This window comes from Taudactylus pleione, unplaced genomic scaffold (genome assembly GCF_031769625.1).
Source record: "Taudactylus pleione unplaced genomic scaffold, aTauple2 ptg000122l, whole genome shotgun sequence".
NCBI lineage: Eukaryota > Metazoa > Chordata > Amphibia > Anura > Myobatrachidae > Taudactylus > Taudactylus pleione.
Window position 1 is genome coordinate 13,627,764 of NW_028284524.1, and position 27,430 is coordinate 13,655,193.

Below are 27,430 nucleotides of genomic sequence, written 5' to 3' on the forward strand. Positions count from 1 at the left end.
TCTCTACACTGTCGGTATGGTTAAGATATGGAATTGCTCCGCTCTGGTATCCAGTTCATCCTTTGGAGTGTTTTCTGGATTATGTCTCCACTTGTCCTCCCTAGGGACTCCTGGGGAGTTAGTAGTGGTTCTTTGTTCCCTCCGGGGACAGTCAATGGAACCGCTGGTTGTGATAGCCATTACATGGTCTATTGTTTAAGCTCTCTCTCTCTCTCTCTCTCAGGGTGTTTAAATCAACCAGGAGAGTGTCTGAATGGGGAGCGTTCTCATGTGGCTCCCTCTTCTGGAGGGCATCATGTCAGGGTGTGAGTTGCTCTCGCCCTGTGTTTCTTCTTAAAGTGGTTTTTAGGTTCCATATTATTCTGGAACTTATGGTATGGCCATTCAGTTCCCAGTCCTCTCGGCTGTTGTGGCCTCATGGACTGTGGTCCGGCCTCTTTGGCTTTATGTGATCCGTTCAAGTTCCTTATGGTAAGCGGACTCCTTATTGGTGGTCTGCGGTTTCTGGTTTTAACAGGAAACGATGGCCGGCCTATAATGAAATGTTGACTGGATGGCCTCGTATGTCTTCCTCAGGGGCCTACCCATGGGTGGGCATTTCTGTCGTTGAGGCTTGTTTTTTTCTCGGGCCGTGTAACCCTCGTGGGCGGCTCGTCGTGGCGCCTCGGCTGTTTTGCCTTACTAGGTGTCCACGTGGTCTTCTGTCCATACCTTTTTAAGGTTCTAGGCATTGGTTTCCTTTGCCTCTCAGGATGCTTCCTTTTTGGCGACGGATTCTCCTCTCAGCACAGGAGCGTCCCCACCCTTGGTTGAACTGCTTTGGGACATCCCCAAGGTCAACCCTGTGGACCCCCTATGGACCCTGAAGTAGAAAACAAGAGATATGGTAAGAACTTACCTTTGTTATCTCTGTTTCTACGAAGTCCATAGGGTCCACAGGGCGCCCGCCCTGACGCACCTGGCTTCATATGGGCTGTGTTACTGGTCACCGGCTTCCCGTCTCCTTTTCTGTGAGTATGGTTCTAGAGTGTTCCAGTTTTCTCTCTCTTTTTCTCTCCTCCTCCGGCCTTTGGCTACTTACAATCTGAGGTGCCTCTGGCTGGGGGGCGGGGTTATAGGGAGAGTGGACCCAAGTGCATCCTGGGAGCTAAAAGCTTTAACTGCGTGGTGCCCGGATTTGGTTCCCAACCTATACCCCAAGGTCAACCCTGTGGACCCTATGGACTTCGTAGAAACAGAGATAACAAAGGTAAGTTCTTACCATATCTCTTGTTTTCACCTGGCGTATCTGTGTCCTCCGATATCCCTGCTTCCTCGGGTTCTGTGGAAATTCAAGCAGGACGGCGGCACGCTCGTGCTGGTAGCTCTGGCGTGGCCCAGACGTCCTTGGTACTGCGATCTGAGGTGACTCTCCATCGACGCTCCGTACCTTCTTCCTCAGCGTCAGGACCTATTGTCTCAAGGGCCCTGCCTTTACCCGGATCTGGGTCGGCTGTCTTTGACGGCGTGGCTCTTGAGACAGCCGTCTTAAGGTCTCGGGGTTTCTCCAGTTCGGCCATTGGTACCATGCTTAGGGCACGCAAGCCTGCTTCCGCGTGGATTTACCATAGGGTGTGGCACACTTACTTTCGGTGGTGTGAATCCAGAAGCTATGATCCTCAGGTGTTCCGGGTTTCCAGAATCTTGGAGTTCCTTCAATCAGGTTTGGACCTCGGTTTACGCCTTGCCTCTCTGAAGGTTCATGTGTCTGCTTTGTCCGTGTGGTTTCAATGACTGATTGCTACACTGCCAGATGTTCACACCTTTTTCCAGGGAGTTCTCCGGATCCCGTCTCCCTTCGTGCCTCCGGTGGCTCCTTGGGACTTGGCGGTGGTGCTACGGGTCTTGCAGGGTCCTCCTTTTGAGCCGCTTGAGTCGGTGGACCTCAAGTGGCTGACATTTTAAGATGTTTTTCTCCTGGCAATTGCTTCTGCCAGGAGGGTGTCAGAATTGGGGGCGCTTTCCTGTCGCCCTCCTTTTCTGATTTTTCACCAGGACAGAGCGGTGCTCCGCACTCGTCCTGAGTTTTTGCCCAAAGTGGTTTCCAAGTTCCACATTAATCAGGAACTACTTGTGCCAGCTTTTCAGTCCCCTGATCTTTCCGCTGGGGAGGCTTCCTTAGATGTAGTCCGGGCGCTTAGAATCTATGTGGACCGGACTACTTCGGTTAGAAAATCTGATTCATTGTTTGTCCTTCGGTTTTCACAAGAGGGGTTGGCCTGCCAACAAACACACGTTAGCCCGTTGGCTTCGTTCCGTTATTTGTGAGGCTTATGCACAGGAGGGTTTACCTGTGCCAGCCTCTGTTAAGGCTCATTCCACTTGTTCTGTGGGTCCCTCTTGGGCTGCTAGACGTGTCGCCTCTGCTGTTCAGCTGTGTAAGGCGGCCACTTGGTCTTAAACGCATAGAACCTCAAAAACGTTTGAATTGGACACCTTCGCCTCTCAGGATGCATTCTTCGGGCGCCGGGTGCTCCTTTCAGCACAGGAGCGTCCCCGCCCTTAGTTGAACTGCTTTGGGACATCCCAAGGTCAACCCTGTGGACCCCCTGAAGTAGAAAACAAGAGATATGGTAAGAACTTTTGTTTTCTCTGTTTCTGCGAAGTCCATAGGGTCCACAGGGCGCCCGCCCTGATGCACCTGGCTTCATATGGGCTGTGTGTGGCTGGTCACCGGTTTTCCGTCTCCCATTTCTGTGAGTATTGTTTCTTGTGTTCCAGTCTTCCTTCTCTCTGTTTAGTCTCCTCCTCCGGCCTTGGCTGCTTACCAACTGAGGTGCCTGTGGCTCGGGGGCAGGGTATAGAGGAGGATGGACCCAAGTGCATCCTGGGAGCAGCAAAAGCTTTAACTGCGTGGTGCCCGTGGATTCAGATCCAGCTATACCCCAAGGTCAACCCTGTGGACCCTATGGACTTCGTAGAAACAGATAACAAAGGTAAGTTCTTACCATATCTCTTGTTTTTTCTTCTGTTACAAAGATGCTGCGCTCTGCTGCTTGAATCAGTCTCCACTGCTATTCATTCTGCTGCTCTCAGCAGTGAGTCATCTATTATCCACAAAATGTCAAATCAACTCATTCAGCCCTCTGTGTAGGTACAAATACAGTGCCTTGCAAAAGTATTCACCCATTTGCATTTTTCATGTATTATTGCCTCACAACCTGGAATTAAAATGGATTGTTTGAAGGTGTGCATCATTTCATCTGTGAAGTTGTTTTTTTTTTTTTTTTATATTGTGAATCAAACAACATTTAGGACAACATAATAGAAAATTTCAGCGTGCATAACTATTCACCCCCCTAAAGTCAGTACTTTGTCGAGCCACCTTTTGCGGAAAATACAGCCAGAAGTCGCTTTGGATAAGTTTCTATGAGCTTGCCACATCTTACCCCTGGGATTTTTGCCCTTTCCTTAAGGCAAAACTGCTCCAGCTCCTTTATGTTGGATGGTTTCCACTTGTGAACAGCAATATTCAAATCTGACCACAGATTCTCAATTGGATTGAGGTCTGGGCTTTGATTAGGCCATTCCAACACATTTAAATGTTTCCCCTTAAACAACTCGAGTGTTGATTTAGCAGTATGCTTCAGGTCATTGTCTTGCTGGAAGGTGAGCCTCCGTCCCAGTCTCAAATCACAGGCAGACTGAAACAGGTTTTGCTCAAGAATATCCCTGTATTTAGCACCATCCATTTTTCCCTCAACTCGAATCAGTTTCCCAGTCCCTGCTGCTGAAAAACATCCCCACAGCATGATGCTGTCGCCACCATGTCTCACTGTGGGGATGGTGTTCTTGGGGTGATGAGATGTGTTGGGCTTGCGCTAGACATAGCGTTTTCCTTGGTGGCCGAAAAGTTCAATTTTAGTCTCCTCTGACCAGAGCACTTTCCTCCGTACATTTGGGGAGTCGCCCACATGCCTTTTGGCAAACTTAAATCATGTCTTCTTATTTTTATCACTAAGTAATGGCTTTTTTTCTGGTCACTCTTCCATAAAGCCCAGCTCTGTGGAGTGTACGTCGTATTGTGGTCACATGCACAGATACACCAGTCTCTGCTGTGGAACTTTACAGCTCCTTCACGGTTACCTTTGGTCTCTGTGCTGCCTCTCTGATGTCCTCCTTTCCCAGTCTGTGAGTTTTGGTGGGCGGCCCTCTCTTGGCAGGTTTGTTGTGGTACCATGTTCTATCCATTTAATGATGCTCCGGGGGATCATCAAAGATTTGGATTTTTTTTTTTTTCTACTTCAGGCTCCATAGGGTATCCACAGGATACCTTGGGGTATAGGTGATGACGTCAGGCATCGGGCACCATAGAGTTAAGTTTGTCTCCCAGGATGCACTAGGGTCCCCCTCCTAAACCCTGCCCCCGAGCCTAGGGATCTCAGTTTAGTTTGGTGCCCGGCCGGAGTCGGATGCACCTGTTAGAGGGGGGCCATGAAGAGCCCCTGAAGTTTCTTCAATGCAGCTGTGGCTGCACATCTGGATGTACAGCATGGACAGTCAGTCCTGACGTCCATGCTGTCTTCCCTACACCCCCGCTGGTACCAGAATGCCGGTACTGATCCGGGGATGCTGGTAGGCGTCTGGGGTCACAGCTAGCGGTGACCCCGAATGTTTAGGACCATGGCCGGATTCAAGGGGGACAACAGGTAAGCGGCGGGGTCCCGCGGTGGGTCCCCGCTGATACATGGTCCCGAGTCCCCAGGCAGGGGGCTCCCTGGGGACTGGCTGCAGCGTGGAGCCAGGTTCTAACCTGCGCTTTCCCTACCCTCCTGGGACAGCAGGACTGCGGTAGCGCTGCGGCGTCCCAGGGGTTAAATGCATGCCAGGGGAGCGCGCCTTCCCTGTCTCACAGCCGGCGCCTCCCCCGCTGCACACAGCCCTCTCTGCTCTAGCTGACTGGTCCTGTCGCAGCGCTCCTCCCCCAGGCCGGCCTCCTCTCTGCTCCTCGGTGGCCATCTTTGGAAGAAGCATGGTGAGCGCTGATGAACGGTGGCATCGCGGTCTGGGTCCCCCTGCATACCTCTCCTCCGTTGGATTAAGGTCTGTGTATGCAGCGCTGTCCCCTACCAGACTCTGAGTCTGTGTAGTTGAGGATCAGCGCTGATAGTGCAGGAATTGATTTCTTGCATTGCATGTGACCTATGCTAGCGTCTGCTGCCTGTACTTTCATTTTCTTTCTGTCAAGCATTTTAACTGTCCCTGTTCTTTCTGCTAAAGCCCTTGCGGTGCGGTGCTTGCAGGGTGGTCTCACACTATACTAACGAGTATCAGTTAGAGGGATCACATACTTACCATTATGTCTGAAAGTGATTTTCCTCTCCAGCTTTTATGTACTACATGCAAGGTACCTATAGCGGAGGGGGACGGTAGTGCGGAGGGACTATGTCAACGGTGTTATTCGTTGACTCGACCGATTACGGTCACTGCTCCGGTTCAGGAGCCGCCCTGGGCTTGTTTTGCCAAAGCGCTTACAACTCTCGTGGGCCAGTTAGCTCCGCAGCCTGCCTTCACTCACATGGGTTTGTCCCAGCAGTCAGTGGTGTCGTCACCCATGCAGGGTTTCTCAAGACAATTGATGGTACCCCACAGTCTCCCTATTTCCCCTCCTCAGGTCTCTCATGAGCCTGCGTGGGTTAATTCGTTAAGCTCTGTACAGCAGTTGTCAGAAGTGTTGCAAGGGGAGTCTGTGATGCGGCCGATTGCGTCTGTCTGCTCCTTATGAGGATGACGACGGGACGTCCGACGATGGGGAGATTCTGGATCTTTCTGACCAGGAACCTCCCTGTCCTAAAAAGTCGGACGCTAAGTCTAAGGTGTATATACCTGGCCTTATTCGTGCAGTCCGTACTGCTTTGATACTGGAGGCTCCTCATCCTCAATAACTAAAGTCCAAATACGCCTTTTTCAAGGATGTTAAAGGAGATATCAGTGTTTCCTCATTCGGGGCAATTAGTTGACCATCTAGAGGAAGCGTGGAAACAGCCAGGCAAACTATATCAGCCTCAAAGGCGTTTAGCAGTGGCGTATCCGTTTGCGGACAATTATTTTGCCAAGTGGGAGTCCCCTCCACAGGTGGATTCTCATGTGACACGCCTTGTCTGTAGTGCCACATTACCCATGCCATCCATGTCCTCCCTTAAGGATGCTACGGACCGCAAGGTGGAGATCTGCCTGAAGTTCGTCTATTCCCTTGTGGGGGGGGGGGCAGCGCGGCCAGCTATGGCCATTTGCTGGGTTGCCAGAGCTATGGAGCACAGGGCTGATACGTTGGAGGCGTCCCTCGATTCCGACTGTTCGGCTGAGCAGACGGAATTGATCGGCAATCTCCGGGATTCGGCCACTTATATCAACGAAGCGGCCTTGGATATTAGTACCCTGGCATCTCGAATTTCTTCGTCAGCTGTAGCTGCTCGTCGCACATTGTGGTTGCGATCTTGGAAGGCGGATTCCAAAAAGGGTTTGGAAGCGTTGCCTTTTAACGGAGAAGTTCTCTTTGGTCCGGACCTGGACAAATATGTAGCCACGCTGGCGGCAGCCAAATCTGCATGTCTCCCGTCTGCAGTTTCTTCCGGTTCAGGTAAGTCGTCATTTTCGGCCTTAAAGGGCCCAGGGTTGGCCTAAAGCACAGTCCTTTCCCCGACAGGCTGGCCTCAAGGAATCGGCCAAGCCCCGGAAGCAGGCCTGCAGTACCAGACGTCCGGCTCCTAAGCCAGATGACAAGCCTGCGGCCTGACGGTCCGGGCCTCCCTTTGGGGGATCCCAAAGTGGGAGGCCGCCTGCTGCAGTTCCCCCGGTGTTGGTCGGTCACCACGAAGGACACGTTGGTTCTCGAGGTGGTCTCACACGGGTATGCCCTCTCCTTCCGGCACAGACCCCCGGCTCGATTCTTCACCACGGGTCTACCATCAGACCGGAACAAAGCCACGGAGCTGCGGAAGGTCTTGCACACTATGCTCCAGGCTGGAGTTATAGTGCCTGTTCCATTCTCCCAGAGGGGCCAGGGTTTCTATTCCAATCTCTTTTTGGTGCAGAAACCCAATGGGTCGTTTCGTCCGATTCTCAACCTCAAAGCTCTCAACAAGTCTTTGCGGGTGCCGAAGTTTCGGATGGAGACCCTACGGTCCATCATTCTGGCGCTGGAACCTGGGGACTACATTTTGTCATTGGACATACAGGACGCTTACCTGCATGTCCCTATTCTTTTGCGCCATCAGCAGTTCCTCAGGTTTGCAATCCGCAGCGACCACTTTCAGTTCCGGGCGTTACATTTTGGCCTGGCGACAGCACCACGTGTTTTCACCAAGGTGATGGCGGTCATGGCGGCTTCCCTGCGGCTGCAGGGAGTCCGCATGTTGCCGTACTTGGGCGACCTTCTCTTAGTGGCAGGATCTCCAGAGCTCCTTCTGTGCCACTTGGACCTGACCATTGCGCTACTGCAACGGCACGGCTGGTTGATAAACTGGCAGAAGTCCACCCTGATCCTGATCCCGTCTCAGCGGATTCTGCGTCTCAGAGCCTTATTAGACTCGGGACAGCAAAGGATCTTTGTGACGGGGGAAAAGATCTCTGCCTTACATTCGAGGGTGCGCAGTTGTCTGCAGAGCCGCCGGGTGTCTCTGCACTCGGCAATGAAGTTACTGGGCTCCATGGTGTCTGTGTTCGACATGGTGGAATATGCCCAGTTTCACTCCAGACCTCTGCAGCACCTGATCCTGTCCAAATGGAATGGACTGCCTCAGAGTCTGAAGTCCCAGATGTTGGTGCTCACTCCGGAGGTTTGCCTGTGTCTAGCCTGGTGGTTGCAGACGACCCATCTCAACAGGGGTCGTCCGTTCTGGGTGGCGAATTGGGTCCTGTTAACAACGGACGCCAGTCTTCGGGGCTGGGGAGCGGTCTCTGGTCCACACTTGTTCCAGGGCAGGTGGACTCCGGCAGAAGCAGAGCTTCCAATAAACATCTTGGAACTCCGAGCGGTTTTCAGTGCTCTCCAGCAGGCACATCGGGTTCTCCAAGGTCACCCAGTGCAGGTCCAGTCGGACAACGCTACCACCGTGGCCTACCTAAACCGGCAAGGAGGAACCCGAAGTCGGGCGGCTCTCGTAGAGGTGTCTCTGATCCTGGTATGGGCGGAGCGCAATCTTCCGGCCATATCAGCTGTCTTCATCCCGGGAGTGCTAAACTGGGAGGCGGACTTTCTCAGTCGCCAGGACGTTCATCCAGGGGAATGGTCCCTTTACCCGGACGTTTTCCAACTGCTGGTGGACAGGTGGGGTCTTCCAGAGATCAACCTCATGGCGTCCCGGCACAAGAAGTTGCCGGTTTACGGGTCTCGCACAAGAGACGAAGAGGCGTCGCTGGTGGATGCTCTGTCCGTCCGGTGGACGTTCCGGTTTGCTTACCTCTTTCCTCCAGTGTCCCTCCTTCCTGTTTGAATTTCCGGATTACCCGTGGAAGAAGGGAAGCTCCTGTTGATAGCTTCCACATGGCCCAGACGGCACTGGTTCTCAGACCTTCAGGGTCTGTCCGTGGACAGTCCTCTGCGGTTGCCGCTACGACCGGACCTTCTGTCACAGGGTCCTTGTCTTCACCCGTACATTACTCGGCTGTCTTTGATGGCGTGGCTGTTGAGACGGCCATGTTAAGGTCCAGGTGGTTTTCCAGCTCTGTGGTGCGAACCATGCTAAGAGCCCGGAAACCGTCTTCCGCGAGAATATACCATCGCGTGTGGCATACGTTCTTCCAGTGGTGTCGACCGAGAGGTTATGCACTGCGGGAGTTTCGTCTGTCTCGTGTACTCTCCTTCCTACAAGCGGGACTAGACCACAGGCTTCGCCTTGCTTCTTTGAAGGTGCAGGTTTCTGCCTTGTCTGTCTGGTTTCACCGTAGGATTGCTACAATCCCTGATGTACGCACCTTTATGCAGGGCGTTCTGTGAATTCAGCCGCCTTTTGTTCCACCCGTTGCGCCTTGGGACATGGCTGTGGTCCTGAGAGCTCTCCAAGGACCGCCGTTTGAACCACTGGGCTCAGTGGATCTTAAATGGCTAACAGCTAAGACTGTTTTCCTTCTGGCCATAGCTTCGGCCAGACGTGTTTCTGATCTAGGGGCTCTTGTAGACCCCCTTTCTTGATTTTTAATGGGAACAGGGCAGTGCTACGCACTCGTCCTGATTTTCTTCCCAAAGTTGTTTCCCAGTTTCATGTTAACGAGGAAATAGATGTTCCAGCTTTTAACTCACCTAGCCTTTCAGTGGGTGCGGCCACTTTGGATGTTGTGCGGGCCTTAAGGACTTATGTTGATCGCACTTCTTCATTTAGGAAGTTGGACGCCTTGTTTGTCCTCTATGGCTTCCGTAAAAAGGGTTTGCCTGCTTCAAAGCAAACTTTGGCAGCCTGGATCCGTATGGCTATTTCTGAAGCTTATCTTCATGAAGGCCTGCCGGTTCCTCCTTCTGTGAAGGCTCATTCCACTAGGTCTGTGGGTCATTCGTGGGCAGCTTGACGTGGTGCCTCTGCAGTCCACATCTGCAAGGCTGCTACCTGGTCCTCTGTCCATACCTTTGTGAGGTATTATGCGTTTGACACCTTTGCCTCTCAGGATGCTTCCTTCGGGCGGCGGATTCTCCTTTCAGCACAGGAGCGTCCCCACCCTTAAAGGATACTGCTTTGGGACATCCCCAAGGTATCCTGTGGATACCTTATGGACCCTGAAGTAGAAAATATGAGATATGGTAAGAACTTACCCTTGTTACCTCTATTTCTACGAAGTCCACCTGTGCTGCAGATGGGCTTTACTCTGGTCACCGGTTTTTCCGTCTCCCTCTGGTGAGAATGTGATTCGTGTGTGTGTGTGTGTGTGTCCAGATCTTTCTTCTCTCTCCTTCTCCTCCTCCGGCCTATGGCTTGGTACCTAACTGAGATGCCTTGGCTCGGGGGCGGGGGTATAGGAGTGGGACCCTAGTGCATCCTGGGAGGCTGAAACTTAACTCTATGGTGCCCGATGCCTGACGTCATCACCTACACCCCAAGGTATCCTGTGGAACCCTATGGACTTCGTAGAAATAGAGATAACAAGGGTATCTCATATTATAACCCATATCTCATTTTATAACCCAACTTCTCAACAACTTTGTCCCTGACTTGTTTGGAGAGCTCCTTGGTCTTCATGTGATGCCTCTTGCTTAGTGATGTTGCAGCCTCTGGGGCCTTTCAGAAAAGGTGTGTTTTATACTGACAGATCATGTGACACTTTCACACAAGTTGACTTCATTTCACTAATCATGTGACTCTGAAGGTAATTGGTTGCACCAGAACTTTTGAGGGGGCTTCATAGCAAACTGGGTCATTTACATATGCACATGCCAATTTTCTGAATTTTATTGCGCATGGTCACCATTGCGCTTGGGGGCTGCTTAGGCAGCCCTTAAGCTATTATTTTTATGATTTGATTTGTGTTATCTTTTCAACTAGAGCTCGCAGCAGCAGAATGTCCTAGGGACGTCTGCGCTGCTGCTCAGTCACCCCTCCGGTGCCGCGTCGCCAGTACCGATCTGGGGATCTTGGCGGGCATTCCAGCGCTAGCCAGTGCCCCTGGAGAGGACCCAGACTGCAATCGGACTTTAGGGGACCGATAAGAGGTAACCCGCGTGTTAAGGCAGTCGATGCCTCCGCTCTCAGGGGACAGACCAGAGGTGGCTGAGTGTGGACGCAGGCTCCAGCCAATGTAATCCACTAGACCACCAGGGACATTTTGGTGGGGGAAACCAGTGTCCTAGGGGTTAGTAATCAGCCAGGGAGACAACTTCCCTGTTTAAGCTGCTCCGCAGCTCAGGGCGCCTTTTCTCTGAGGTTTGGATTCCCTGAGCTGTTCTCTTCCGGTCACGCCCACTCTGAGGTCTCCAGCGGGCCCCCCCCCCAAAAAAAATAATTTTATAGATGGCTTTCCTCTGCACGCGCTGAAAGCGCTCGTGCTTCCGGAAAGGGAGCGTGTCCTTGTGGAACACCCCCAATTCACACTTATGAAGGTGCTGGGCTTCGCCCAAGCTCTCCCCTCGTGGCGAATAATTGCCATGTGCAGTAATGCGCCTTACACAGTAATTCCCTTTATAAACACAATATGCCAAACGCAGTAATGTCCTGTATAACACATTATGCCACACGCAGTAATGCCCTGTATAACACATTATGCCACATGCAGTAATGCCCTGTATAACACATTATGCCACATGCAGTAATGCCCTGTATAACACATTATGCCACATGCAGTAATGCCCTGTATAACACATTATGCCACATGCAGTAATGCCCTGTATAACACATTATGCCACATGCAGTAATGCCCTGTATAACACATTATGCCACACGCAGTAATGCCCTGTATAACACATTATGCCACACGCAGTAATGCCCTGTATAACACATTATGCCACACGCAGTAATGCCCTGTATAGCACATTATGCCACACATAGTAATTCCATTTATAATACAATATCCCCAATTCAAATTATGTGACACATTAGTCTCTTATTCATGTTATGACACACAGTGGTGCCCCTTTTACACAATGCCCAAATTAGTGCCCCTTATACTCAAGGCCCATAATACAATGCCCACAGTAGTAGTGCCCTTAATACAATTCTCACAGAAGTGGTGCCCCTTACACAATGGCCCCGGTAGTGGTGCCCTCAGTAGTGCCTGCAGTGGTAGTGCCCACAGTGGTAATGCCCCCAATAGTAGTGCCCCTTATAGTAGTACCCAAAGTAGTAATGCCCAGAGTTGTAATGCCCCCATTAGTAGTGCCTCCAGTAGTAATTCCCCCCTATAGCCGTGCCCCCATTAGTAAGGACCCCTATAGCCATGCCCCCATTAGTAAGGATCCCTATAGTAATGCCACCCTATAGCCATGCCCCCAGTAGTAATGCCCCATAGCCTTTCCCCTAGTAGTAATGCCCCCTATAGCTGTGCCCCCAGTAGTAATCCCCCTATAGTAATGCCCCCTATAGCCATGCTCAGGACATACATGATAAATAGCCATCACATCTGCAGTGTAACATGAGGATTCCCTGAGGAAGGCTAGAGGCCGATACGCGTTAGATGGTGTGTGTGTGTCGCATCACCTGCATCTGAAAAGTGTATACACCAAGCCCCGCTCCCCAATCCACCCAAGTCTCCTCGAAGTTGGTGCGAGTCAAGTGGGCGGAGAACAGCTGAGACCCGGGAGCCATGGAGTCTCGCGACACGAGGCAACCCGGAAGTCTCGCAGAGAGCCGGCCCGGACACTTCTCCAGTCAGTGCTCGCGAATCTTCGCGCACTGATCTAGCGGCGCAGATAGCGAATGGAATCGTTATCTCGCTCACCCGGAGGTGAGCTCTACAGAAGGAAGGGTAAGTTGTGCAATTGGCGGTACGAGATGCTGCCCACCAAGACACCCACCTGACCATGCATATTACTGCATATGATCTAATTGTGGACTGTACTGGGCACCACCTCAAATAAGCACAACATCGGAGTGACACAAGCTTTAGACATATATTTTTCTCCAATATTGCATGCCAATTTTTTTTTTTTTTCTAGTATAACCATTTCATTCCTTACATTTTTTTAATTTGTCATTGGTTGCATATTTAATGTTTATGTACATGTATGAGTGTGTGGGGTTACAGATGATCCACCACTGTAAAACAGCACTCATTAACCTTGATAAAACACGATCGGGAGCTAAATTACTCCCGATTATTACCCATTGTATCTATAATAAACACAACACAATACATTAAGAACTGGTCCCACACAGTCTCTGTTTACAATTACTGTATTACCAATGATCGTGCTGATTTATATGTTGAGCGCGGATCTTTCTATATATAGAAATAGATAGGTAGATACATATATATAGACATACATATATATATACATATATGTCTATATATATATATATATATATAATGTGTGTGTGTGCATATATATATATATATATATATATATGTATGTATATATATATATATATATGTATATATATGTGTGTGTGTGTGTGTGTATATATATATATATATATATGTATGTATATATATAATTTTTTTTTTTATTATTTAGAGACGGCTAACTTTAATTAGACCTCGCGGCTCAGCCAAACAATTAAACACCACCACCCATAACCAGCGTAGCGCGGATTTTCTAATAAACCTCCATTGTCTAGCCTCCGAGTCTAGGTCAGGCAGTGCAGCCACACTTTTTGGTTTTGTGTATTTTGTATATTGGATACAAATTGTGTTTTGTATTTATTTATTTTTTCCGAATTAGAATGTCACCTGATACTGTGTGGCTACCCTATCAGCTCCTATTACTGTGAAAATGGCAGTGTAGCTCATTGGCAGATATGTAATTCAACCATTTTTTTCAGAGCTACATAGGGTATGCAATTGAACAACCTAAAGAGTTTGCTATGCGTGGTTAATTACATACATAACAGATATTGTCTTTTTATATTTTCATATTCCCTGATGTCTAGAAGATTTACCACCCTTATGTCGTGCGTAGTCTTATATTCAAAGCTGTGTGTCCTTTTTGTTACGACCTGGTTTAGCAGTGGCATTTGAGCTCATAAAACATTTTGTGAGGCAAATTATTATCATCATTCTAAATGTTCTTTCAGTGGAGCCAAATATTCTTTTTAGTGAGTTCACATATCCTAATGTATAAAAATGCCCCACTGATGATATAGGTAGAATTCTATTTGGATAAATATATATCTTAATTACTTATGCTGGGCATAGTTTTTTAGATAAAATGCCTGTCAGACCGATAGACATTTTATCTGGCAGGCTGACACCCAGCAGATATTGCGAGCATATACTGTGAGGTATCCCAGTGTATTGGCCCCTGGGGAGGAGTCATTTTCCCGTTCCTTCCCTTTGAAGGAACGGGAAAATCCGTCAGTCGACCGATATTTTAACTTACAAAATATCGCATCGGACGGGCATGCTGGACAATCCTGCATGCCCGACCAATCTTTTGACATTGGTTGGCCGCACACACACTACAATTATCGTGGCGATCTGCCGATATCGCGTGTGGGCATATTTCTTCTTTTTTGATCTTATCTGCACATTCATGCTAAAGTGGACAAAAGCTGATATCAGTTGGCAAGTTTCAATTGGGTCCGCATGGCCCAATCACTGAGCTCAACCTCCATGCTGCTTTGTTTGGTTTGTGTCCAACAGTAATAACACTGTTCTTGATTTGCTGTTCCAGGTGCAGCACAGTATAGTGACATGGCCAAGGACTTCGATGAGAATAAAGAGAACAAGACGCCAGAAGGCTCCCAGAACGAGGCTGAATGGATGCAGTATGACCTGGAGAGAGAGCGTGAGGAGCAGGAGTTGCAGCAGGCTTTGGCTCAGTCTCTCCAGGAGCAGGTAAGATCGACTGGTCATTCAGCCAAATTGCTAAGGGTCAAAATTCCCGACCAGGTTGCAACATGCTTTACTCTCTGGCTAAAGTTAAGGTTCCTGGTGGCTTACGAATTCGAACCAAATTGAACTGAATTGCAGACTAGACTCCACAGATGAGCACGTGTAGATTTTCTGTTCTGTTCAATATCTCCATGGTTTCCCTGGGCTGCTGGGGCAGATTGGTTGTAAATTACTTGTTAGTGTACATGTTCCACTTACAGCACAAGAAGGAAGCTCTCAGGGCATGCTGGTGTTTATGGTTACTTCATAAATATGCACTTTCTCGATTTCACAGATATTGGGTTCAGTGGCGTCCCTCCCCGCAGTGTCATTTGATGTGGGGAGAGATGCCACTGAAAAGGAAGAGTGGCCTCGTGGATAGGGCGTGGCTATGCCGGAAATGGGCATGGCCTTGTGGGCGAACCCCCGTGGTCCATTCATCGTGCTTAATACAGAAGGGCAGGGAGGTTGGGGGCGTGAAGTGACTGCCTCAGTGTCAGGAGCCGAGTGCTGCACATAATTATACAGTGCAGCACCTGTCTCCTGTCACTGAGGGGGGGTCTGCACCTTGGTGCCACCTGGGTGCAGCCCTCACCACCCTTGTGAGGCCACTGATCGAGTGTCGTACCCCCCCCCCCTGTTTGTTTATGTAACAAATAATGTTATGATCTTTAAAATAAAAACATCTTGTTTGTTGCTGTTTATAGGAGGCCCGAGAATTGAAGGAGGATGATGACCTAAAAAGAGCAACAGAGCTGAGTTTACAAGGTGATATAACTTTTGCATGTGTCCTTTAAATCCAAGTTTGCAGGTCTTAATGTAGTAAGTGAAATAATGCATATAATAAAGCGGCAAAACTTTGGATGAAGTATTGTTAAAATAGAAGTGCTAGTGTATGATACAGCAAGAAAACCTACAAGGAATATGAAGTTTCCTATATTGATGTGATGATAAAGCATGGATGTAACTTGTTGTTCTTACGGATTGTTAGAGTTTAACAGCTCGTTACTGGATGAGCTTTCTGATGAGGATTCTGGGAATGAAGAAGTTCTGGACATGGAATATACTGAGGAGGAAACTGAGGAACTAAAAAAAAATGCAGAGGTAAAGGGATCATCAAAGTCTAGATTTCTCTCCGGGCCAACAGATTGGTTTTATTTCTTGTGTTTTTTACTTTGAGTCTGACTGTTTTCAAATACGGTTTTACTAAAGGCAGTTGTCTAGTGGGGGTATGGAAAATCTAAAGTTGTACTTATGTGCATGCTGGAAAAGGGGGCGTGCCCTTAAGACAGTGTAGTTTACCACACCGTAGTACCCTTTATACACATTATGCCACACAATAGTAATGCCCACACTAGTATTGCCCCTATGCACGCAATCAGTACTTACTTGAAGACCCGCTCCTGTACCTGCCGCAGTCCAACAGTACCTTGTGCTATGCACTGTGGGAGAGATGTTGTGACGCCTCTCCAACACCCACTGCGGGAGCTGGAAGGCGGAGCTCAGGAGTGAGCTCCTGCCTCTGGCTGTAGGGATGGAACCGCCGGATGCCCGCTGGTAATAAAATCTCAGCGGCGCCTTCTCCATATGCCTCTCCAGACCTTCAGGCGGGCAGCTCAGTGCTTGAAGTGCCGGCATACCATGCCGTTGTACACTGGCGTACTTCATGCCCTGACTAAGGAGAACTTAAAATGTCATGTGCTACACAGACAGGTGTTTTTAATTTAGGCAACAATCTTTTATGCTGGGTGTTCTTTGTCAGATAAAATGTCTGACAGCCTGAAACCAGCAGATATAGTGGCCATACACTGTGAGATTTCAAAGTGTATAGCCACAAAGTATCTGCTTACCTCCCCTGGGGAGGAAACATTTCCCCGTTCCTCCTCTGAAGAGTCAGGGGAAATGTCGGGTGGTTGCCTGTGGCATTGTATACACTGCCAGTTGTAGCCGATCAATTATTGGATCAGTTGGGCATGTTGGAAGATTTTTTTTCATGGCCGACTGTTAATCAGTGGATTTGAATGATTGCATAATGTTTGCCCTGCATTCCTCTTACCTATAAATTGGATTTTTCTACTTCAGGTTCCTTAGGGTCCATAGGTGACCTTGGGGTATAGGTGGATGACGTAGGCATCGGGCACCATGCAGTTAATTTCTTTCCCCCAGGATGCACTGGTCCCCCTCCATACCCCGCCTCCCGGCCAGGGCATAACTCAGTTTAGTAGCAAGTTAGAGGAGAGTACTGTGAGAGAGAAGGAAGTCTGGAACATACAAGAAGCACATTCTCGCTAGGAAGGAGACAGACTGTAGACCAGACAACACCATAACTACCATACAGGGCGTAAGGGCGGGAGCCCTGTGGACCCTAAGGACCACGTAGAAAGGGAGACAACAGCAGGGGGGCTAGCAAAAGAGCCCCTGAGGTGTCGGCTGACTGGAGTCAGTGGGATTGAGCGGTCGACCCTGACAGTCCAGCGGAAGTCAGGACCGCTTCTCCTACACCCCGTTGGAGCCGCGTCCCGACAGTCGTGAGTCTGGGCAGGGACATGTCTGCTCCCAGGGTTGCAGAGGGGGGAGGGAGGTTAGGTAAAGCATCCAGAGTACAATACTGCGCGCGGTATCCTTAGACAGGAAACGCCACAGGGCAGCCTGTTAGCGCTGGGTAGGGGACGCCCGCTGCCGGTCAGCTGTGGCGCTCGGTCCCCCATACCCCGGCGTCCACTTTGCCACCAGGGACAAATAACTTCCGGGCTCTGTAGGAAGAAGAGCCCGGCGTCTGGCCAGGGGAGATGGCACGCTTGCACAGCAGCCATCCCCTCCCCCCCACTCAGAGCTCCTTTGCCCTGCTCTCACACCATGCTGAAGTGGACTCCTCCTGCAGGCACCACCCCCCAGCAAGCGTTTGGGGGCCATTTTCTGACTCCCAGGCAGCGGTGAATAGCTGGTGTCCTGTGTTCCCCTACATACTTCAATTCCCGGATCTTGTATGTAGTTGCAGCCTTCATTAACCCTTTGGTTTTGAAGTTCATTTGCAGCACTTTCAACCCTTTCAGTCTTCAGTGACTTTAAGGTTGATTTAAAGTGCCAGGTATCGTGGAGTGTTTTTCTCCTGCATAGTTTGTGGGGTCGGGTTAGGTCACAAACAGTTGTGGTGTATACCCCTATTTACACACCTATATCTTCTTTCACCATGTCCAGCGGTGAGGATAATACCTGGGTGTCTATACCCGTCTTGCAGTCTTGTGTGCATTGTGCTGCTGGCAGTGGGGAGACTGATGTGCTGCGTGAGGGTTTATGCGGCATGTGTTATGTCCCTCCAGGTCCCTCTTCAGTCCTATGGACTGCGCAAGAACCCCCGTGGGCTTTGCTCAGGCACTGTAAATGCTTATGGTTCGAATGGCGGTGCCCCCTGTGCTCCCCCAAGTGGGGTCTTCACAGCAGCCGCTGGTTCTGGCTCCTATGCCACAGATCCAGTTGGCACCGCAGGTGGTTAATGTACCACAAGGGTCTCAGGTCAACCTGTCTGCGGGCTCTGACCCTGTTTCACTATCTAGGACCCCTAGGGTGCTGGCAAAAAGGCCTTCTGTGTCTCCTCACCATCCCTATGTGGACGAGCGTGATAGGTCGTCCGAGGACGATGGGGTGCTTCCAGAGTCTGACTCTGAACTATCCCCAAGGGATGAGCAGCACAAGTCCAGTGTTTACATTCCGGGCCTGGTCCGAGCAGTAAAAGAGGGGTTGGTCATTGAGGAGGAGTATGCCCCTCCAGCTGTTAAATCTAAACACCCCTTGTTTAAAAGTTCTACAGCCATTTTACCTCTGTCAGATCAGTTAGTGGATCATCTGGAGGAGGCGTGGAAGACTCCGGCGTTGCAGTTTCAGACACTAAAGTGTCTGGTCAATGCATACCCCTTTCCTGAGGAGTACTTCAAGAAATGGGTTTCACTTCCTGTAGTGGGCTCCCATGTAACACGCTTAGTCAGAAGTGCGACCTCAAATATGACTACCATTGCGTCCTTAAAGGACTCAACTGACCGGAAGGTGGAAAACTGCCTAAAGTCCATTTACTCCTTGTCAGGAGCAGTGGCCAGACCGTCTGCCGCTATAGCTAGGGCCATGGAATCCTGGGCAGATCTGTTGGAAGAGTCCCTGTCTCCTGATGCTTCAGAGGATCAGTTGTTCCTGGTGGGCAAGATACGTGACTAAGCTACCTATATGAATGAGGCAGATCTGGATGTCAGTTTGTTATCCTCCAGAGTGTCAGCCGCAGCTGTCACAGCGCGCAGGTCCTTATGGCTACGGTCCTGCAGGGCGGATGCGGACTCTACGAAGTAACGAAGTTTTACCCTACAACGGGAAAGTATCGCTTGGCCCCGATCTAGACAAGATCATGGACATTTTAGCAGCGGCCAAGTCTGCTAGTCTGCCATGAGCCCCTGTCCCCTCTGGTTCCCGAACTCTATCCTTTCCGCCCCAACAGAGCGCAGAATAGTCTTAAAAGCCAGTTGTTTCCCAAGCAGATGGCTGTCAGGAAGACTGGCAGACCCTAAAAGCAAGCTTGGCGTACAAGGCGTCCAGCCTCTAAACCGGACGACAAGTCCACAGCATGACTGGATGGGCCTCCCTTTGGGGGACCCCACAGTGGGAGGCCGACTTCTTCAGTTTGCCCAGTACTGGCATCAAACCACAACAGATGCCTGGGTAAGAGAGGTGGTCTCTTGGGGTTATGCCCTCTCGTTTCGCAGCTGACCCCCTCACCAATTCTTCCACTTGGACGTCTCCAACAAGGACAAAGCCTTATTGATACAGGAGGCGATATGTTCCCTGCGCAAGGCAGGAGTGATTGTCCCAGTACCAGAGCCCCAGCAGGGCATGGGGTTTTATTCCAACTTGTGTTCGGTGCAAAAGCCCAATGGGACCTACCGCCCTATCCTGAACCTCAAGTGCCTAAACGGGGTCCTCAGGGTTGCTCGTTTCCGGATGGAGACACTACGTACTATCATACTGGCTATGGAACCGGGGCATTTCATGGTATCCCTGAACATCTGGGGTGCCTATCTACATATCCCATTTGCGGCTTCGCATCAACTGTTTCTCAGGTTCGCTGTGCAACAGCAACACTTACAGTTCCAGGCGTTACTCTTTGGCCTCCCCACGGCCCCTTGGGTATTTACAAAAATTATGGCAGTAATGGCGTCCCATCTGCCGCTGCAGGGGATCCGCCTATTACCATATCTGTACGATCTGTTGCTCCTGGCAGGATCTCCAGAGGTACTTCTCCATCACCTCCAGATGGCCATCTCGGTGCTTCAGTCACATGGATGGGTCATAAATTAGGAGAAGTCATCTTTAACTTCGTCGCAGAGGATGCTGCATCTAGGAGCTCTATTAAACTCACAGCAGCAAAGGATCTTCCTGACATCAGACAAGATCTCGGTGTTGCAGACGCGGGTACGCAAATGTCTCCACAGTTGCCGGGTCTCTGCATGCAGCAATGCAATTGCTGGGGTCGATGGTGTCAACGTTCGACGGTGGCGTATGCACAATTTCATTCGAGGCCTCTACAGACATTGATCCATGCCCAATGGGACAGATCACCTCAGAAATTGAAGGCACAGACAATTGTGCTCTCACCTGAAGTCAGGTTGTCTCTGGCTTGGTGGCTGCAAACTCAGCATCTCACCCAGGGCCGCCTCTTTTGGATACTGGACTGGACCCTACTGACAACGGATGCCAGTCTGCGGGGTTGGGGCGCAGTGTCAGGTCCCCAATCCATTCAGGGTAGGTGAAAGCTAGAGGAAACAGTCCTTCCAATCAATATATTGGAACTAAGGGCAGTCTTCCTGGCTCTCACAGGAGCAAGACACAAGGAAGTCCTGTGCAGGGTACGGTCAGGCAAGACCACGAAGGTGGCGTACATCAACCACCAGGGAGGAACTCAAGTCAGGCGGCCATGCGTGAAGTGTCACGCATCCTGACATGGGCAGAAGGTAATCTGCTGGCCATATCGGCGGTATTCATACCCGGAGTCCTCAATTGGGAGGCAGACTTCCTCAGCTATCACGACGTGCATCCAGGGGAGTGGTCTCTTCACCAGGAGATGTTTCAACTCTTGATGGACAGATGGGGCCTTCCGGACGTGGACCTAATGGCCTCCCGACACAATTACAAGCTACCGGTGTGCGGATTGAGGACAAGAGATGTAGGCGCTCTAATAGATACTCTGTCTGTTCGCATACCTTTTTTTTTTTTTTTCCTCCGGTGTCCCTTCTTCCTCGCGTACTCCGAAAGTTCAAGCAGGAAGGAGGCAGGCACCTGCTGGTGGCTCCAGCGTGGCCACTGAGGCACTGGTACTCAGACCTTCAGAGTCTGTCAATAGACACTCGGTGGGTGCTACCTCAGCGTCGGGACATGTTGTCACAGGGTCCCTGCCTTCACCCGGATCTGGGTCGCTTGGCTTTGACGGCATGGCTCTTAAGGTCAAAGGGCTTCTCTGGTGCGGTGGTTAATACCTTGATGAGTCCTCGGAAGCCAGCCTCTGCCAGCATTTGCCACAGAATGTGGCACTCCTACTTTCAGTGGTGCAGCTCTAAAGGATGCAACGGGCATTTAGGATTTCCAGAATACTGGCTTTCCTCCAGGCAGGCCTGGACCTAGGACTTCGCCTGGCTTCACTGAAGGTACAGGTCTCTGCCCTGACTGTGTGGTTTCAGAGATGGTTTGCGACTCTGCAGGATGTGCGCACCTTTTTACAAGGTGTGCTGCGGATTTAGCCACCCTTTGTGCCTCCGGTGGAGCCTTAGGATTTGGCGGTTGTCCTTCGGGTCTTGCAGGGCCTTCCTTTTGAACCACTGGAATCAGTGGATTTGAAATGGCTTACGTTTAAGACAGTCTGCCTTCTGGCCATTGCTTCGGCTAGACGAGTGTCAGATTTGGGGGCCCTTTCGTGTCGCTCTCAATATCTGGTGTTCCACCAGGACAGGGCAGTACTTCGTACTCACCCTGGTTTCCTTCTTAAGGTGGTGACAGGTTTCCACATTAATGAGGAAATTGTGGTTCCGGCTTTTCTTGGGCCGGGTCTTTCAGCAGGTGAGGCCTCTTTGGATGTGGTGCGAGCCCTCAGAATTTATGTGGACCGTTCTCGGTCATACAGAAAGTCAGACTCCCTCTTTTGTCCTTTTTGGGTTCCATAAAAAGGGTTGGCCTGCTACGAAGCAGACTTTGGTACGATGGCTTTGTCTCACTATTTCTGAGGCCTATGCTAGGGAGGACCTTCCAGCTCCGCCTTCTGTATCTGTTCATTCTACGAGGTCTGTTGTGGGCCCTTCGTGGGCAGCTCGGCGTGGTGCCTTGGCTGTACAGCTTTGCAAGGCGGTCACCTGGTCTTCAGTCCAGACTTTGTGAGGTGTATTATTCATTTGATACCTTCACCTCTCAGGATGCTTTGTTTGGGCGGTGGATCCTCCTTTGGGGAATTGCTTTGGGACATCCCCAAGGTCACCTGTGGACCCTAAGGAACCTGAAGTGGAAAACAGGAGATATGGTAAGAACTTACCTTTGTCTCCCTTTTCTACGTGGTCCTTAGGGTCCACAGGGATCCTGCCCTTACGCCCTGTACGCTAGTTATGGTGTTGTCTGGCCTACAGTCTGTCTCCTTCCTAGCGAGAATGTGCTTCTTGTATGTTCCAGACTTCCTTCTCTCTCACAGTACTCTCCTCTGGCCTCTGGCTTGCTACTAAACTGAGTTATGCCCTGGCCGGGAGGCGGGGTATGGAGGGGGACCAGTGTATCCTGGGGGAAAGAAATTAACTGCATGGTGCCTGATGCCTACGTCATCCACCTATACCCCAAGGTCACCTGTGGACCCTAAGGACCTTGTAGAAAGGGAGAGAACAGGGGGAAGTTCTTACCATATTTCCTTTTTTTTTTTTTTTTGTCTTTACATACCATTATAACAAGTGCTAAATATTGAAATGGCAACTTGCATCTAAGTTCTTGTCATTACCCCTCCTTCCTCTGTCGTGTGTCCCATGGGCGCTGTACTTTTCACCCCAAACTTCTAAGACCCAAGGCCATATCCTGCACTCCCTTTTTTAAAACCATCCATGATGCAGTTTTTCCCCTAGATCAGCTCTTTTCTGTGTTTATAGTTGGAGAAATTTGTAGTCTATTTTTATTTATATTTTTCTTTCTTTTTATTACTGCTCTGTATGGTTATGACACAATTCTAAGGTTTTGGAGTGCAGATATTTAATCAATGTAAGTCTGCCTTTGAAGACTTGGCTGGACATCTGGCATTATTAATATGCTAACTATTTTTGGATAAATTGTAGTAGCTGTATGTAGTACCATGCACTTATTAGTTTCTCTTCGGCCTGCAGGTTGGAGAGCTGCTCCATTCGTATCGCCTTGTCAGTGTTGTCAGCCACATTGGAAGCTCCTCCTCTTCTGGTAAAAATAGTTACTTGATTTATCTATCCCGTCTTAAAATTTAAATGCCTAGAATAAACTCTGGAATTGTTTCAGCTACAGAAGAACATATTTTATTTATGTAACATCTTTTTTTTTTGTTTGATTTAGGCCACTATATCAGTGATGTGTATGATATCAAGAAGCAGGCCTGGTTTACCTACAATGACCTGGCTGTGTCAAGAACGCAAGAGACCACTGTTCAGAGCGACAGAGATCGCAGTGGCTACATCTTTTTTTACATGCACAAGTAAGCATTTGTCCATTATGTTTTACCCTTGAGCAAACTTCTCACCTGGGAACTAGAAATGGAGCTTTGTGTGGCAATAGGAGAGTGGGAATGAGAGACCAGTACTTCTCTTGCAGGCTTTGTGCACCAGTTCTGCAATGACTAGTACAGTAGTCTCCAGTCACTGTTCTCTTTATCCCTGATTTGCTCTTCACCATTCTAAAATGCTTTGGTGAACATGTATAATTTTAAATTTTTTCCTTTCCCTCATTGCAGAGAGATATTTGATGAACTTGTTGAAGAGGAGAAAAAATCCCAAACTACAACCATTGAACCAAACAGGTCTGCCAGACCCCCAATGTGACTCCCCTGAAGTACCGGAGCTGTACACTTGTTCTGGACTATGAAATGTATAGTTACTTTGGCTGCGTGAGGTGTATCCTGCCATGAATATATAAAAAGCACATTTATGGACCCTGATGCCAGTTGTATGGCTTGTCTCCCATACAATGCTGGCACCCGTAGCACATTTTTAAAACTGCTACTGAAAGGCCATAGCTACATTTGCAGATGGAATTGCTATCATCCTGTCCCTTCTTTTCGGCAATATGACTTTGATTTCTGAAGGGCCTTGGTGACTTTGGATTAGCAAGCAACTTAATGACACTACGGTTGCAATTCCTTATGCTACCAATGGAGGATGTCTGAGTTTGTTTTTCTTGTTTTTTTTTGTATTTTTTTTTTTGTTTGTTTTTGTTTTTTTCCTCTCCATGCATTTTGGAAGAATTGCTAGCACTGGTACTGTTCAGTAGTTATTGTTGCAGTCTGTTATTTTAATGGACAACAATCTTTTTGCTTTTCGTATTTAAAAAATACATTTATATGAGAGATTTATCTTTTGCTATTACTTTGTAATGAAGCAGTTGCTGTGAGGATGAAAACAAATTCTTTTCCTCCAGACCAGTTGGTTCAAAGCAATAAGATGTGGATGGTGCAGAGGGTTGTGCAAGCTGCTTATCGTAATGTGGCGGCAACATGTCTTGGAAATGTTCGACAATCAGCACGATCTGAAGTCAGCAAAATTACTATTTTAACAGTTTATTTTTATGCATGTTGAGTCTGTCTTGTACTTTATACATCTGGGCATTATGGTTCGATCTGTCTGTTCCTATTGAACTGTCCTCCACTTTTCCAATGCTTCTCATTTTCAGAGTTGGTTAATTATTCATAGTTGCTGATTAAATGCCTTCACCCATGACTTGTTGGCCCAGCACAGATACATGCAGAACATTACTTCTTTGTTAATGCATCATCCCTCCCCCTTTTTTTTTTTTTTCTTTTGCCTGTCAGGCGAAGTATGCCGTGCTATGTTCATATTGCAAACTTCATCTTCCACAATGCAATTTGTATAAATCTTTGTATCATCTTGTGTGTTTTTATTTTTATTGTCTATATTGAGTAAAAATGTATTTGGATTCAGATGTACATATTTGATCATATTTATCTATTTTAGGCTTTGTTTTTATGTTGTCTTCTGTAAGAAACAGACTTATAAAGAGGTACAATTAATTGGTGCATCTGCTGTTTTTACTGTCAAGCTTCAGCATCAAGCACTTCTGCCACTAGAGTTCACAAATACTGTTCCTTTCTAAGGGTTAATTTTCACAGTAGGACATTCTACTTTCTCAATCTGTTTGAGCTATGTTGCCTTCAAGTAAAACTGAACCTAGCAAAAAATCATCTTGGGCAGAGATTCAAAAAAATATTATGTGAGGACCAGTGTTGCATGCTGAGTACTTGGAGCTTATACTATAAAAACGGTCTATGCTCTTAGTCATCATATATAGTTATGTGTATGATTCCAAGTGACCCTTTGTGTTTCCTAGTAGAATCATTGATCCCTTTGTGTTTTCTATGAGCTGTCTGGGATGCTTTGTGCTAGGTGAAGGGTTAGGCTTTGGGGAGGGGTAGGATACTTACCCAACAGATGTCGGAATCCTAACCTTGTCTGGGTGCTGGCGTCAACCAGGAGGAACTCGCAAGCTTGATACATGCCCAGTATTGTAACATTGTCAACCACCATAAGTAGTCTTTACGAAAATATATTCCTATTCTGTAGTAAACATCAAATATTAAGGAACAAACTAAATCTGTTGATAAAATCTGCAGATACTGGATCTCAAGATCATTTAACGTCTCACATTTTCTTTTCTTTCATGTCCAAATAAAGGAAAAAGTTACTTAATTATTGGTTACTTCAGCTGTTCTTGGTTATAAATTTCTCAGTAAATATTAATTGCCATATAGTGACTGAATTGCTCAATCATGGGGGGGGTGCAAGCTGAAATGGTCCACTGGCAGCTGTTCCTGCCCGACGTGAGCAACAATTTACTATCTCCGCAGGGCGTGAAGGTGGGTAGAAACAATTGAATGCTGCTCAAAGTGTTTACTTTAGATTGGGAAAGACACCTATGGATAGGCATTGTGTTTACACTGATAGTTCTTTTTCTTGGAGATCCTCCCTGGCAGCCATAACTCTAGGCTAGTAACCCATTCCCCTAGGTTTAGACAGGAAGTTTTTCTAAAAGGACCATCCACCTGGTGTATATATCCCAGCTCCTCCTCTTCCGCCTTGTCTTTCTGAGTGTCCCTCATTACTTGCTTCTTGTGAAAACTTTTGGGGGACAAGCTAAAGGCTGCAATGGAATATCTTGAAGAACTGAATTATTGGTGAATGTAATCGGTTTTTGTCACTATTCAATGGTAGGCATTACTCTTTGATGTACCTAACAGAACACAGAGCGGGCTAATAACTAGTCAGGACTTCAAGTTATATGCTTATAGAAGTGCAAATTATTTAATTGCCCCCTGAAGAACTCTACTTCCAAAGTAGGTGCCTGTAATTAAAGCATAGTGACACAAACATGTATAAACTACTACTTCGGCTCCAATGTTTTTCACTGATGTCTGAGCCTTCTTAGCCCAACAGGTTGAGACTGCCCTAGTTGAGTGTGCCTTAAGAACTTTCAGGACTTTACTTTATAGTCTAAGATCTCTAATCCATCCTGCAATGGCTTGTTTAGTTGGTCTACAACCTTCCTTTATTTCTGCTGGACAGGTGCTCTGTCTTTTGAAATTCTTGAGCTAGATATTGCTCTTATAAAAGCTAGCGTATGTAAAAAATTTTCCTTCTCATCCTTTGGTTGAGGGGAAAAAAAAAATGATTGTTGCGTGATCAGGTTCAACTGCTATGCGAATTCTCCTTTTGGCTAAAAGACTGGATTTGTTCTCAGTACAACTCTATCTCTAGCATGATATTCAAAATGGTCTCTTCTGTCCATAGGGCTTGTAATTTGCTCACTCTGCTGGCTGATGTGTTTGCAATTAAGAATACCACTTTCCAGGTAAGGTATTTCAGAGAAGCTTCCTGCAAGGACTCAAATGGAAATTACAACAGAGCATTCAATATTAAATTTAGATCCCATGGGGCTATAAATGATCTGTGGATGAATTATTTTTTTGGCTTGACATAGTTAAAAAATAGTCCTTCCTCTGCAAGTCTCCTGTACAGTTAGACGCTTAGCGTGGATATTTGTACCTTTTTATTGTTGGTACAACTTGTCCTTTCATAAAGACATTCCATAAAAACTGCAAGACTTGTGATGTCTCGGCTTTCATAGCATCAAACTTTGATCCTTTCCAGGAAATACATTTTCCAGATTCTATAGTACACTTGTGAGCAAGATTATTTTTCTTGCCTGTAGTAGGACCTGAATGACCTCTTCAGAGTCCTTTTTTGTTTCAGCAACTTCAATACCGTCAAACTGAGGCCTACTAGATTTAAAGGGAGCAGTGGCCTCTGATGCAATAGATCTGACCTGATTGGTAACATCCACTGTTTGTCTATTGCTATTTCCAGAGTATTTAAAAAAAAAAAAAAAAAAAAGCGTTATGGTAAAACATACTTTTCTACTTCAGGGTCCATAGGGGTCCACAGGGTGACCTTGGGGTATAGCTGGATCCTGGATCCTCGGGCACCACGGAGTTAAAGCTTTTAGCTGCTCCCACGATGCACTTGGGTCCAACCTCCCCTATACCCCGCCCCCGAGCCACAGGCACCTCAGTTTTAGATGGTGCCCGGCCGGAGTCGGGTCACCCTGCGGGGTGGGCTGCAGGAGCAGCCCCCTAAAGCTTTTAATTTTTTATTTAACTTAGTTAAATTTATTAATTTTTTACTAT

The 27,430-nt window shown here is 48.2% G+C and overlaps 1 protein-coding gene across 3 annotated transcripts in view; it reads left to right on the top strand.

Moving 5' to 3' along the window:
- The window catches only part of USP37 (ubiquitin specific peptidase 37), a 74,398-nt gene extending 49,000 nt beyond the window's left edge, over positions 1-25,398 (top strand). For all 3 annotated transcript variants that reach the window (XM_088472372.1, XM_088472371.1, XM_088472373.1), the window contains exons 18-23: positions 14,294-14,457; positions 15,201-15,261; positions 15,485-15,597; positions 22,875-22,944; positions 23,074-23,212; positions 23,468-25,398. In XM_088472372.1, coding sequence (XP_088328498.1) covers positions 14,294-14,457; positions 15,201-15,261; positions 15,485-15,597; positions 22,875-22,944; positions 23,074-23,212; positions 23,468-23,555 — 635 coding nt within the window. In that variant the 3' untranslated portion in view covers positions 23,556-25,398. The remainder of the gene's footprint in view (positions 1-14,293; positions 14,458-15,200; positions 15,262-15,484; positions 15,598-22,874; positions 22,945-23,073; positions 23,213-23,467) is intronic.
- The last annotated feature ends 2,032 nt before the right edge of the window (positions 25,399-27,430 follow it).